This window comes from Trichoplusia ni, chromosome 10 (genome assembly GCF_003590095.1).
Source record: "Trichoplusia ni isolate ovarian cell line Hi5 chromosome 10, tn1, whole genome shotgun sequence".
Lineage (NCBI taxonomy): Eukaryota > Metazoa > Arthropoda > Insecta > Lepidoptera > Noctuidae > Trichoplusia > Trichoplusia ni.
Genome location: NC_039487.1, coordinates 6,415,481 through 6,430,315, shown reverse-complemented (window position 1 = coordinate 6,430,315; position 14,835 = coordinate 6,415,481). Strand labels below are relative to the sequence as shown.

The 14,835-nt window shown below is 35.1% G+C and overlaps 1 protein-coding gene across 7 annotated transcripts in view; it reads left to right on the top strand.

The window, feature by feature from the left end:
• The window catches only part of LOC113497924 (protein pangolin, isoforms A/H/I/S), a 139,680-nt gene that overhangs the window by 78,901 nt on the left and 45,944 nt on the right, over positions 1-14,835 (top strand). For all 7 annotated transcript variants that reach the window (XM_026877733.1, XM_026877732.1, XM_026877730.1 and 4 more), the window contains exon 4: positions 245-345. In XM_026877733.1, the coding sequence (XP_026733534.1) occupies positions 245-345 (101 nt within the window). The remainder of the gene's footprint in view (positions 1-244; positions 346-14,835) is intronic.

Genomic DNA, 14,835 nt, shown 5'->3' with positions numbered 1-14,835 from the left:
AATTGAATTATCAAAGTATATAGAATTATTCCCTGAGGACTAATATTTCTTTTGTCAAAAAAGTAATGTTTGCTCTTGTCATAGGTAATTATAAGATAACATAGAATTTATTCCCAAAGTGGACTTTTAGAAGAGAGATACCTTTCTACATCAGGTATTACACCTTTAAATAGCTATTGGCCTTTAAGAGGCACTGATTTTACCTACAAAAGACTTTACTAATATTTCTGTCTATATTTTTCAGGTAAATTTGAACCGCATCCTGCAGCCGGCTTCAACATGGGGTACCTGATGGCGCCCTATCCCTACCCCAACGGTGGAGCGCATCCCCTGCCCGTCTCGATGGTAAGTACCATTTACAAATAAAAAAACCAATAAAAATAATATATATAATTATATATTTACCTAATCTCGGTTTCACCCGAGTTCTGTCAACTCCAATTGGTTGAAGCGTGATATTATGTAGCTTATAATATTTCTTAATAAACAGCCTATCGAATATAAAAATAATATTTCAAATCGAATAAGTAGTTTTTAAGATTAGCGCGGACAAGCAAACAAGTAAACAAACTCTTTAATATTCGAAGAGATACTTATAAGACATGACTCAGGTCAAACGAAAGAGTTAGGAATACGAAAATTTCTATTTAGACTCCCATTTTACACAATTTTTGTTTATTTATCGTTTTAAAAATAATTACAGTACACATGTCTTAGTGAAAGTTTTCCTGTTTGTTTGTGTTGACGCTTCGCTCGCTGGGGTTCGAACCCCTCAGAACTAATATTTGTACGTTCAGATTATCCTTTATTTATCTAGTCTACAAACTTGTAAGTTATACTTAACTACTGTATGATGTTACACTATTGTACGGCATAACATTGAATTTCTACACTAGATCTAAGCTAAATTTTATTCAATGGCTAAATAAAACGCATCTAAATTAGTACACGCGTTTGGGAGCTACTGTTTCATAGACACAAATCACGGTCAAAATATACGACACTAATGTCTCGTCAAAACCTAATTCAACATTTGATCGTTACATGAGTAAATTAAACATTTAAAGTCGTTAATTCACCGTTGTGGATTTTAGACAAACATAAAGACATATGAAAACACTAAAATTACTGGCAGGTTAAGCTGAAAATGGATTCTATCCGAGAAAAGGATAGGAAGAATCAGACACAAGTACAGATTATAAAAGAACAGTATATTTCAACAAGAAATGTATGATTAATTTCCAAAGAGTAAAATTTAACCAGTTTCGGGGACTAAAAGTATAATATCAAAAACCAAAACATTTTCCACGATTTTCTTGATACACACCAACATAATATCAGAATGTTATCTATAAGATACACATTATCGTTGAGATTACAGCAACACATGCGAAATAGATCTAAACATAGATTTATCGCAAGAATTTTAGTTTTATCTCTCATATAACTTGTTAGCTCATGATTGTCGTTTAATGTTCTTTGTAAGTATAACTAGTAAAAAAATGTTATGTAAATCTAATAATTGATTGTACCTACTCGACAGTTTATGATTCTAATAAATTTTATGATAATTCATAATCATTTTCTTTTAATTAACATTTGTCTCATGCGCATGTATAGCCCGAATAGTTTTGGACCTAGCCGAATACCTTAAATTAAACAACAATTATACTAAACATTACACACAGTCAGTTCTTATACAATTTTTAGACATATCAGATTGTAAAAGTAGACAAAACTAATATCTGACGTATCTACATTATATAATGATAACACTGATACAGAGTTCCTTGGGGTCATAACGGAAAACAATAAAAAGGAAGGTAGGTGGAAATACAAGAAAACATACTGAAAATGTCAACAGACATTTACGACGCTGTCATATGATTCATTAATGAATTATGTTATGAAAGATTAATAATAAATCTTTTCAGACATTCATCACACAGAAATAAACACTAAAAATCTTGTTATTAAATCCCATTCAAGATATCTTAGACCAGCGTTTACTAGGACTTTTTAAAAAGACTAGCTGATGTGTAAGACACCACTATGTCTAGTATCTTTCCGTCTCGCTTTTACAATAGCAACAATCTTACTTAAAACCCTGTTTATTTACTCTAAAACAAAACTGATCTAAGATGCATCTTCCTTAGTAATATAATCGTCCGTGATACTATTTTTATTGGAATATTTCCTCGTAATAACCACACCACGTGTTCACTCGGGATCGAACCCGGGACGCGCCGGAAACGGTAACACAAACAGTTTTTATTTCTGACTTCATCCTGCTTTGACTGTGTACAGTGTATCACATGTTTAATAATTAATATCGTCTTTATTCTCATGCGTTTAAGGTATATTTTTATTTTGTGTTTAAGCTTGTGTGGTTGTCTGTACAATCGGGGAAATAACCATATTACACATTAATATTTTATTCGTTTCCTTTGTTTGGTGAGGTTTTAAGTTATTATTGTCTTTGTTGATGGATTCAGGGTTTTTGAGACTTATCTTTCTATACCTAAATATGAGATTACAGATTATGTATGCAGAAAGATAAGAAAAATCGCACATACAGAATCAAATCAAATAGTATTACAACAAGAACATAATAAAACTTCCAGCTTATTGCTAAATCCTCGCAGAAATAGGGTAGTAAAAAAGTAGAATTTTTTAACCATTACACCCCTCAAACAAACTCTTAAAACGTTTACCTACAAAGCAAACATCGGAGTGAACATTCAAAAAATTTAATTAAAAAAGAAAACAGAATCACCCTTGCCAACGAATTTATTCCAATTTAAAATGACCGAACGAGAGCTTTAAAAATCGTAGGTGAAGCGTCGGGCGGCGTGCGTCAATATCGTTCAATACCTAAGGCTAGTACGCATGCACGGAGCGCCATTCAAATCCTTCGGAACGCCGTAAGAAACGAAAAAAGAATCCGCCGCGAAAATATGAAACTCGCAACGCAACAGGTGGACATACAACTGTCTCATTCTTTTCTATGAGATTTTAAGTTTCGTCTCTGTTGTACGGAAGCCGCCCCTACGGTCGCCGCCCCCGCTCTGGGGCGGGAAATTTAAATGAAGGAGGGGTAGGGATGGAAATGCTTTTCTTTTTGCTCGCGGGGTGTATTTTAGGGCTTTTGTCTGGGTGAATGCGGCCGGCAATTTCGGGGTCGCTTGCGTTCGTTCCGTCTCGGGATTTCAAAATCGAATATTTTATTTTTTTAAATTCAATTCAAGCGTTCTTTTATCGAACGCGTATGAAGCATTTAAAAATATATATTTCGAATCGAATGTTAACTGACCGTTAAGATCTCTTTCAGTTAAAAGCAATTACATCGAGATTTTACGAAATTTTAATGATGCTGTTTAAAATCTCGCATCCACAGACCTATTAAGATAAAACGCAGTGATATTAATATTTTAGTATTACCGTCACGTAGCTTAAAACGAACAGAAAACCTTATTAGCATATCAGCTCATGAAAAGCTAAAGGATATGGGCTTAGTAGCATCATGGAGAATATTCCCATGATAACTTGGGTGCATTACTATGTGCCACGATTTGTGGTAGATATTTATTTCCTCAAAAGATTAACAAATCACTTACAAATAAAAGTTTAACTAAAACATAAGATAGACATCCATATTGCCAATCCAAGTCTTTCCATTCTTATCCATTCTTAAACTCATCGCAACAAGCAATAATCATTTAATAGCAGCGGCTGAGCAATTGCAATGAATACAGTAATTTTCCGTCACCGATTGAATTGCACGGCGATAAGGTTAATTAATTGCGTGTATTAATTGTACTTGTCTGCTTTATCGAAAACAGCCCTTATGTTTTCAATACTTATTGTAATTATCGTGTAATTTCATTAAGTGGTCGGCGATTGTGAATAGAGGATTGTTTAGTCGCTTTTTAGGGTTGCCGTTACCAAAAGGGTAAAAATGGAACTTTATTGCTGAGGCACTGTTGTCTGTCTCCAGTCTATATTTCATGAACCGTGATAGCTAGACTGTAGAAATTTTCACCGATGATATAATAATGTTGCTAAAAGTAAAGAACGGAGTTCAGCAGCGGTTGTTGCGGACATAAAATAGTTGTGCGACGAATCAATTCTCTAGTACCCTTATCCTTAGAATATTTGTCACACGACCGATATGTTTCTTTAGCTTGCTTGTACGAAACCCTTTATTTATCCTTGGTATCATAGGATGATGTGAACATAAAGATATAGCTATAAAAATACTCATAATTATGTAAATAATATAGTAACTATGAAGCTATTAATAATAGTCGTTTTTATAGTGATATCTGTAACTCATATCCTAATGGATCAATTTTTGCTTATTTGACTTCAAGATACTTTCTGATTAAAAATTCTTCTTAGTTTCTATGTACTCTTATATAGTCAGGTTGAAATAATCCGTCGGAATACAACTTGCGATTTAGAAAAAAGTTTAATATTGTTAAGAGGCATAGTTTCTTTAAATTCCCTCTTTACTGGAGTATTATCATTAGAAAGGGAACTTTCCTCTTCGCTTAATTGAACCTTGTTTTCTTTTACTACTGCTATTCAAAAGCCTTTTTCCGTTTTCATATCCCTTTTCTAAGCAATTTCTTACCATTTCCGCATCCTGCCATCACCCCTTGGTTTCTAACAAATGTAAAGGTCTCTATATACCAACATATTATAGCGTTATCTCCGTAACATAATAGTCTTACGTTCATATCTTCACGACGTATCTGAGGCACGGAGCAGGCGCGTGAGGGACACTCACCAAACTGATGCTTGTGATGTGCACAGATTGTAAGTAACTGTGAATTTGTGGGAAGGGAGATGGGTTTCGTGGTCTAAATGCCTGGAGAATAGGTTTTGGTACTTCAATTTTGGTAGAGCGAAAGTAGAGAAGTATGGTTAACTATCGTAGTTGAAATTAAAGGTTGTAAATTGGAAGTAGATTAATGAAACTTGCTAGAAATTGTGATAGCTTTTTTTTTATAAAATAGGGTCTCTAAACTAAAGACAGAATTTCGACGAAAATTTCAACCGCAAAATGTAATGAGCGCATCGAATACATACCGGATCTATCGGCGGATGGTTCCGTCGGATTTCCCTAATCAATGAACTCATAAGACCATTAAAAAGAACATCCCTGCCGGTCCCCAATTCGTCTCCAATACCGTCCATAATTCCGCCCGGGAAAATCATTACACACGCCCCGGTAATTCGGGTTTCGAGAGACTACCGACCCCCATCACCCCTCTACCCTACCCACACTGCATCTCATTTTCAAATACTATACTAAGGCGCGATTTCTATACACCCGATCAGCTGCAAGCCGAACGAATATAAACTCTATATCTTACCGTAAAAGTGCATTTTCGTCCGCTACTAACACAAAGTAGTCACGCCAATTGTAGCTCTGTTGACTGGGCGCTAGAGTTAGAATTTCTTTGTGTTTTCTTCGGTCGGCGCGTACGGATTTCGCCTCAATTCGCCGCGTGGGATGGGGAACGTTTTCCACTGAATAATAGAGGGGAGATTTCCTTCTATTTTTTCGTGAATTTTTTATTTAAGAAAGGGATAAGATTTTAATGTGGGCGCTCCGTGCTTTTATTACTCGCGATTGTGAGATATGTCCCTATTGTTGGAACTCTTAATGCGTATGGGGTTTCCGCTCAAAGTATTTTGTATGAGACGTACCGACGGAGATATGTCTTTAATGATGTTTTACTTTATATCTGTTGCTTTTTATCCGCTGCCACTTCGCTGTTTCAAGGATTGTTCCCATTGTGTGGCTTCCCCAGTTTGTTAATCTTTGGAATTAAATGGAGGAAATATTTTACGTTATTTTTGCCGTTGTACTTTTGTTCACGAGAACAATTCCTTTAAGAAAGAGGTCAGGGGTCTTAGCAAGACTTCAGCTCTTGCCGTAAGGATGATAAATCTTAGCTTGTGCATTGTTTGTCTGCATGTAGCCTGAACCGGCTCATCCGATCAATCAAGCTGTCGCTCGTCTAATAAGTATTCCGCCCACAGTCGGGCAGCCGGAAGCTAGGCCACATTCCCCGGCGCCGCCTGCCCTTGAACCTAACTCGATATTCGATACCATCGTATTTTAGACAGAACAGCTTTTGTATAGATTGCTATCACTTATAGTTAGTGAGGATTAACTAACTAGCGATAGTCTAAAATATACCGTTTATCTTGAATTAATCCTTTCTTGGCTTTGGATAGGTTTTGCAAGGCTACGGATGTTTTAATAGTAGTGCTTTAAGGCGATAATATTTAGCAGTATTATATAGCTTGCATTCAGCACGATTTAACAATTTTACTAATGCGTTTTATTTTTTTTCTACTAGATTTGATGTAACTGGTATACTAAACCACTTCAGATTTAGTTAAAGCATTATATTATGTATAACCAACAGGATACACTTCCCATATACAATCACATCCTTTTCCACCACATCATGTCCTCAAACGAAGTGTTGCCTTTGGTTAAGTTTCCTTTGTAGTCACCGACAGATCGTTATCAATGCGATGATTGTTTATTGTTTTTATTTGATTAGGCTACGCCTTGACGTACAGCACGTATTGAAATCCGTTTTCAAGGTCAAGAGCTCTTTACACTCCACTTAACTGAATTTAAATTGATAGAAATGTTTGGTGCAATGTTTTTTTAATAGTATCTCGAAAGCCAAAAATAGGCTCCAGTAGATATTGCAAAATGTAAGCAATATTTTCAAAAAAGGGATTTGTTTCTATTTGTAAGAATTGAAGCTCATTATTGTTTTCGTACTGCACTTGAAGATGAGTTTTCTTTTATTAATTAGTTTATGACACATACTATGAATATATAAATTATAACAGGACCTTTCCACATCACAAACCTCTCAAATTTAATTGATATGTATGTATTATTTTCTTACTCTATAAGCCCACTTTCTACAGTTTTAGATACACAGCTCTTCATACACATTTTCCAAATTAAAATCAATAAATAGGAACAAACCAAGAAACAGAACGACCACTAAAACTGCGGTGTTTCGCATTATCGGCTCTGCTTTACAGAAGACTAAGTAAAACTAAACCACGGTTAAAAGTACATGTTAACAATAGTTAAAGGAATATTTAATGGTTAAAGGACGTGCAGTTTACTAACACGGTGACTAAACCTCGGTTTATTGTTACACCAAAACGTAATAACTCTGGTTGAAAAGTTTATGCTTAAAAACATGTTAGCGGCAACATACAAGTTAGTGTTCGCTTTCTGTTACCTTTGAAATCCTTTAACCGCAATCCTGTACTAACAGTTATTACTACGTAACTAGGAATAGCAAAATTTTAGCAAATTAATTGCTTCGAAATTGAAGACAAACGATGGAATAATTGTTGCAAAAAAACCGAACGCTAAAAAATCATCACATTTTTTTTGTAAAATGTTAAATAAGTCAATTGCTGTTATTTTTTTGCAAGATACGTATTACCAAAGCTGAGTATGGAAGTATGTACTCTAAAGCCCGTGGGATCTACTCCTACAAAGTTGTTCATTGTGAATCCACCCCCGTAGTTCAATATTCAACTACCCACTATAAAATAATCAAACACTACAAGGGTTGGGGTGTCATCACACCGCGCCGGGGATGGGGGGAGGGGGGTGGACAGTAATACTTTTAAAAGCGTCATCCAGTCGGCACCCTCTCTGAGAGCTTTGTCGGATATCTCATTGTGCGTACAGTCGCATACAGAAGTCGTTTCGCGACAACGCTGCTACGGATGCCTTTTTTCGCAGGTAAGAAATGGTGTCAATTTTAAAACCCCAATGTTTTTACCTTAAAAAAAATACTCTACCAGTTTTTAAAAACGCACCATTTACAGTTTAATGCTTTTTGTTACCTGTTTGTTTCTGCAATGAAAATATATTTTGTCAAAATTCTCGGTAAAAGCCATCAAAAATTTTAAGTACGCGCCGTTTAATGAAACAGTTTTTGATATGAAAACTGTTTTCAATATCACTTAAATTGTCGATATTTTTCGAACTATTTACATTATTAATTGAATCGAATACTTTGGGCTAACAAAGAACAAAATATATAAAGCTTGTAGACTCGTTTTGCCGTTATTTGCTTCACGTAACAATTATACAATATCGTAACTTCGTAACAAAGCGATAGAAAGGAGCCGCATATATTTTCAACAAGATCTGGAATTTCAGATTCCAGTCCCAACGGATGGTAATTGCCTAGAAAGTCCTATTTCAACCCTCTCACCCCCACCCGGTTCAGTTCTCCCGCCGCCCAACCCCAGCCGGGTCTAGATTTTAGATTCGAGACCTAATCTCGTTGCCAATGGGATTGTGAGAGAATGTGTACGTTTTCATTATTGCTACGGGTTTATTTTGTCCTGCTATGGTGTAATGGAATCGATGTAGGCTTTTGTTGTTTTTTTACTTGTGTTGTTGTAGGTGACTATATTGTTTTTGGTAGGTGATATTTAGTCTGTTGTTAATATTAAGTCTTGCGCTTCTATTTAGCAACCATATCAAGCTTCTACTATTAATCAATTATCATGCGATTTATTTTGGGATTTATCCATTAATTTTCATTTTTTTCAGTAGGATGTAGTTTTTTAAGTTTTTAAAATGATCTGCTTCCTAATATAGCTTTTTTATTTAAAGACCCCTCATTCGTACAAACATGGTAAACAATGTATTTCCATCATTATGCCACGGGATACTGGGATTTAGTCTTAACTTGAGAACATTCAGGTTCAGAACTCCCATTGTCTTCAACCCCATGGTCCATAAACATTCATTAGTAATAAACATTAGCATGTAAATACTTTTGTTATGTTGGTACTGCGGTTTTAAAGGCTTGACGAACCCGTGTTATTACCGCTCGAAACTTATTCACAATGTTTCTTGAGTATTTGTCATTTTTTTCCTTGAAAAATTGCATATCTACAGACAAATTTTCATATGCACATGTGATTACAATCTCCAGCCTAAATTGATAAGTAATCGCAATGATAATATTTCAATTATACAGGAAAATGCAATAAAACTTAGCCATCATCAATAACCACTTAGCGGATTAACCCTATCCGCATAATAACAACCCCTAATAACTCTTAAGCGAGCGTCCAATTTCACACCGACTGTTACACTACGAAAATATTAAATCCAATTTACAAACTTACCCTTCACATAACCCCCCGATTATCCATACAAAAAAACATGAATTATGACTATTATAACCTCTCAAAAACCATTGTGCGGTATTAATCGGCAATTCGTTATAAATACGCACTGTGGGCCACCCCGCCTATTTGAGCAAACAAAAAATGAATATGATTTTCTGGCAGGTTAAATCTATTTAAGGGGGATTAAGTTATGAGTAATATTTCTATTTGTAAGGGGCATTTAACGAGCTATTTGACGCCTTTTGGCATCGCGTGCGGTTCGCGGGGCTCATTCAACGAGATAACCCATAATTATGATCCATCTTACCACATAGCGGTTTATAAATGTTTGTTTTCGTGACAGGTGAATTATAATCATTGGTGCGATGATTAAATGATCGCCCTGTTTGATGCGGCTTTTTGATTCGACCGTTTTATTTTACGCCAGTTTTAATTTTATGGTTTCAGATACGCTTTACGTTGTACGCGGTCGGATCATATGATTTATTTTTGTTTTAATCAAACGCTTGCACTATGACATTATTTTTTGTTTTTACACATGAATATTTATGAAGCACGGATCAGTGTTGATCTATGTACATTAAATATGTACCCTGTCCGTCCGAATACCTATTAATTTCCATCGAATCCAAAATCAAAGGCTCAGCGGTCCCCAAGGAGGCCGGCTGCTCTAATGTGCCCATTCTCTGGACAAAGCGGATTATTTTCGATGTTGTCATATCTCGTCCTATTAACATAATATGGTGACGTGATTCCCTTGTTTAGGTTTTTTGTCCATTTTTTTCCCAACTTGTCAAACTGTGTGGTCTCATAGATATTATGTTTGACGTAAGTTGTTTCAAGTTTCTAAGAAGGCGTGACTGGCTTCGTTAGCGTGTTGTGGGATTATTTTACGTCATGCGAGATATAATGTGAAGTCACTTCACCAGCAGTAATATTGTTTACTAGTTTATGGGTTTAAATTACAGTTTCTGTTTAACTACAAGCGCACCTAAACGTTGCAAATATAATTTTCCACTTAAAACCAAATTATAAGGACGATTACTGACTCCCTTCGTTTGTCTACAAAATACTCAATTACGCAAACAAGTCAAAGAAAACACGAGCAAAAAATACTAAAGTGTACGTCAATATTGTAAAAGTGAAAGAAAGCACAACACACCATTACCCTGGTCGCAGTTGCTAAACAAGCCAAGTTTTCCCACAAAACGTGGCTTTAGCGTTAATATTTCAAGTGTATTGTTTGAGTAATTGCTCGCCCCGCGAAATAACCTAATGGGCGTACTTTGAACGCAATGAAAAAAATCGATTCACCCATATTTGTTGTTAATTATAGTCGGTTGAGCCGTCTTTCCGCTTCTGCTGGTTCGAATACGATTTAAGACCCTCCCTGGTCCAATTACAGAGTTCTCAAAAGTCCCCCCTCTCCCTCTCATTTTTAGATCGAGCCTCGTTTTAATGACCTCTCGAGTTCCCGATGTTCATTTGTCGCGAGGGTTTTTGCGTACGATTATTTCACTTTTTCTTTTTTTGCCCTGTAACGATTGGAGAGTGAAGCACCGTGGTGGAACGCACTTGAGACCTTAGAAAATATTGTAATATATTTGTGTTTAATTTGACGTCTAACGTAGCAATTTTATCAAGCACTCGAGAATAGAAATGTTTTGACTATGTCAACAGCGCGTTAACAAAAGATTTCGCGAGGAATTTAATTACTTCTGGTAGGAGTTACCTTGCTATTGTTCGTTGCATAATGTGTTCCTTACCCTTGGGAGCATAATGCAAACATCTATGCTAAAATCTTCCCGGTATCGGATCTTAGGTCTTCTGTTTGATGGTTCACCAATTCACTTCATAGTATTATTTTTTGGACATTTCAACTTTTTTAAATTCAAATAAAATTGTCAACACAAATCGTAGTTTAAAAAAGTCTCCCCATATTAAAATTTTTGTCCCCATTACATCCATAGTTCGTCAACATGAGGGGCCCTTTTGTCCGTTTCGATTCCCGTAATTTTCTATGATTCTGCAGTTTGCTCCGGTTTGCAGTAATTGTGTAGGGACCGATATTAATTCTGAATTACTCCCTTTGCAGCCCTTTGTGTGCTGTTTTTAATCTTCGCTAATATTGCCATTGATTGTACAAATGATTATTGATAGAGCAAGCGTATTGACTTTGTAGTTTATTGTGGATTTCTACTAGGTTTAAGTGATGTACGGTATTATTTACTACTGAAGAATGATAACGCGTTTTATTCTTGAGATATATGAACATAAAAGAAAATAAATCTGATTGAAATTTTAAATGTCTTGCACTATATAATTATTGAATGTCTTCTTAGAGTCTAAGCAAACACAAAAAACATTATTGATTACAAAGCAAACAAGATTTGCTCTTGACACAAGATGAGTAAACATAGACAGAACACAAAACACAAATACTGATCTTCATATACAAACAAAATCTACATTGTGAACTGTCCAAACGGTATCTTCCCAGGGCGGACAAATTAACTAATGCACCCAAAATTACCGAATACAGACTCTAAGTGGTTCAAAATTAGGTCGAAAGCTCTTATCAGCTGTGTCGTGTGTCGCATGGACTTTTTAAAACGACATTTTTGAACACGAATACACGACATGTGTCATCACATCATGTCAATGCAGGGATTATGATAACCATCGAACGCATGCCATCTCGCTTGGGGAATCGCCCTTCGCGATCTTGACATAACAAGACTAAAATGAACTATCATCCGAAACTTCACACTCAAAATTCAACTTTAACTTAACGGTGCAGAATTTAAATTAGATTAATGTCCACGGGATTTGGTAAGGGTGATTCTGAAAAGACAATTTAACCCTAAAAAATGGTGCATGGACATTAATCCTCATGTAATATCGCAAATTTGTCATCGGGTTCCGTAGGCCCATCTGTCAGTTGATATGCAATTCGATTTGCTGCTATTAGTGAGTTTAGGGATCCGAATATAATGCGTGACGTCAATAGATTGGATGGATACAAACAATAGTCTGCTTCCAATGTGGAAGCACCTGTTAGGTATGTTTTCTTTTTATTGTTTTTATTTTTTGAGGCCTTTTCATGGATTCTAAAGCAAAAACATTTATTATGATTGATCGAATTAAAGTACTTTTTTATAATTACATGGTTGTTTTTTTAACAAACTATCCTTTGTCGAACAATTCATTATGATTTTGTTTGAAAATGATCTAAGTTTAGTTCATTTTTCAAAATGCTTTTTAACATTTTTTAACATCTTTCAAAAACCTTCCCATGTAAGTCACAATTTTCTGCAAGACCCTTCAAAATCATAAACACCGAAATCTTTTATAAAACTTTAAATATTCAAAGGTAACATTGCTCCAACCCCTATGAGTCAATAACAACACCCTAAATATGAAACGCTTAATAAAATCCGCGTTTACCATTTCGCTGAAGCGGTTATAAATTGACCTTTTTGACGTATTATTCAGAAAACTCAACAATTCACGTGTCACTGTCACTGGGGTACAGACTAGCGTGTTTTGTGTTAGACTGTCAAGTGCGAGTGCTCTTGCTGGTCGGGTTCCGTATCGTTACTGTATTTCGATATTATAAAACTGGTAAATTTTAGTGTGTTTTTTTATGAAAATCTGAATGATTCTTAACTTATTACTGTAACGTTGAACAAGTCTTATACTCTTGTACTCGTATTTGTTTGATAGTGCCAAACACTTGTTTCGGGAGATTTGATACAGACAAAAAAAATGATGTGCAAAAAGCTATCATCAATAATCTACGTATCTTAAAAGTATTCCTCGGAACCGAACGACTAAAATCAAATTCATAGTATTTACTCTTTGCTACACCATTCCCGTTTCGTCACAGACGAAAAAGCCTCCCAAAAAAGATGGGTTTTCCTAAACAAATAATCCAACGGAACCCTAACACACTCGGATTCACAATAGCCACGTGTCTTCAGGTGACATGAACCCGGTATTCACCCTAATTGTATCGTCAACTCAATAAGGGATGGCTTAATAAATGTCTGTCATACGCATATTAAAATACTACGAGACTACGCATAGCGAATATCGCCCTTAGCCTTTATTGTCTTTGCGATTGTCAAGTCTAATTTTAAAACAAATATATAGACATAAAACTTTACTTATTTAAGATAGACTTACATAGTACTATTACATCAAGTTAAAAATATTTATACAATAAACTAAACTTAATATTTACGTTTTTAAAACTATATACATACCAAATGAAAAATATAAATAATTTACAAAGCGTCAAAAAAGATATCTTCATCCCTGCCAAAGTCGGTAAACGTGCCCAGAAGGCAGACTGATTGCCACGTATTTAAGAAGTTTTAAAAGTGCGAAAATTAATGTCAATTACTTTTAAGTAGCCGTTGAGTCGTCTCACTGTTACTTCAAGGTGCAAAATGATAAGTGAATGAATCTGAATACAGAGGCTAATAAATCATATTTGATATTTTGTTATAAATAATCCATTGATATGAAACAACTGAATAGCAATTTCAATCAATGATTTGTATAATTCATTATTTGTATGTTAATATCTAGGCTATCGACTTTTATTTGTAGTGCCTTATAAAGAATTTTCCAATTAACAGATACAATAGTGAATGTCTACATAAATATTGTTTTATAATTTATACGTTTGAATTTATATTTAGACCTTGTTAGGCAGTAGTAACTGGAAAACGGAATATTTTTCTAGTTGAAACGACTCAAGACTGACTAACAATATAACGGTCTATATTTTTTAAATTTAAATGTCTAAAAAAATGTTTTTAAAGCTATTCGCACACTATGCCGCTAACAGACGCGTGCCGCAGAGGCGACTTGACGGGCGTGAACGTATCGCGTCTAATAAGCTCTAAACGGTTTAGATAAGGTTTTTGAAATGGACCGTTATGATGTTTGAATTGACATGAATTAATAGCCATAAGAAAATATGAGTCGGTGTTAAAGTTAGATAGTAGTTTGATTAGTTAAATTACGCGTAAAAGTCTCTTGTTGGACTGATCACAAACGTCTTATGATAGTTTTGTAAATAGTCCTATATTGATTTGATTGACACTTTTTAACAAATTGAGTGGTGACATCGTGTCTTTTCTCTCGCCTGCTTGATTCCTCTGAATTGTTATTTTTAAAATATACATTTTAAAATTACTTGTAATATGTTTAAACTGAATTAATATTACAAGTTTATAGTACCACAATAAAATCAATACAAACCTGTATTCAGTTGCCGTTCGTAGTCGCGTGCCGCGGACAGACGCGATAGGCGTGAGCGCATCGTCCGTAATGCGTAAACCGGTACAGTGCACATGCCCCTTTATATCATGTTGGAAACTGTTTTGATATTCATGTCAATATAGAAGTCAGTTGAAGTGCTTTGCTTGTTGTAGATCGATTTATTTATTCAGAACTTTATTCAATTTTGGTTATTTCAAAAGTACATGTTAAACTTAAGCTAGGGCGCACTGTCTGCTGAATGTGAGCTCAAAAATTAAAACAAGATTAAAAGAAAAATGTTGTGTTGTAAATTTTCACCAATCAAATCGGTTTATCCGAAAA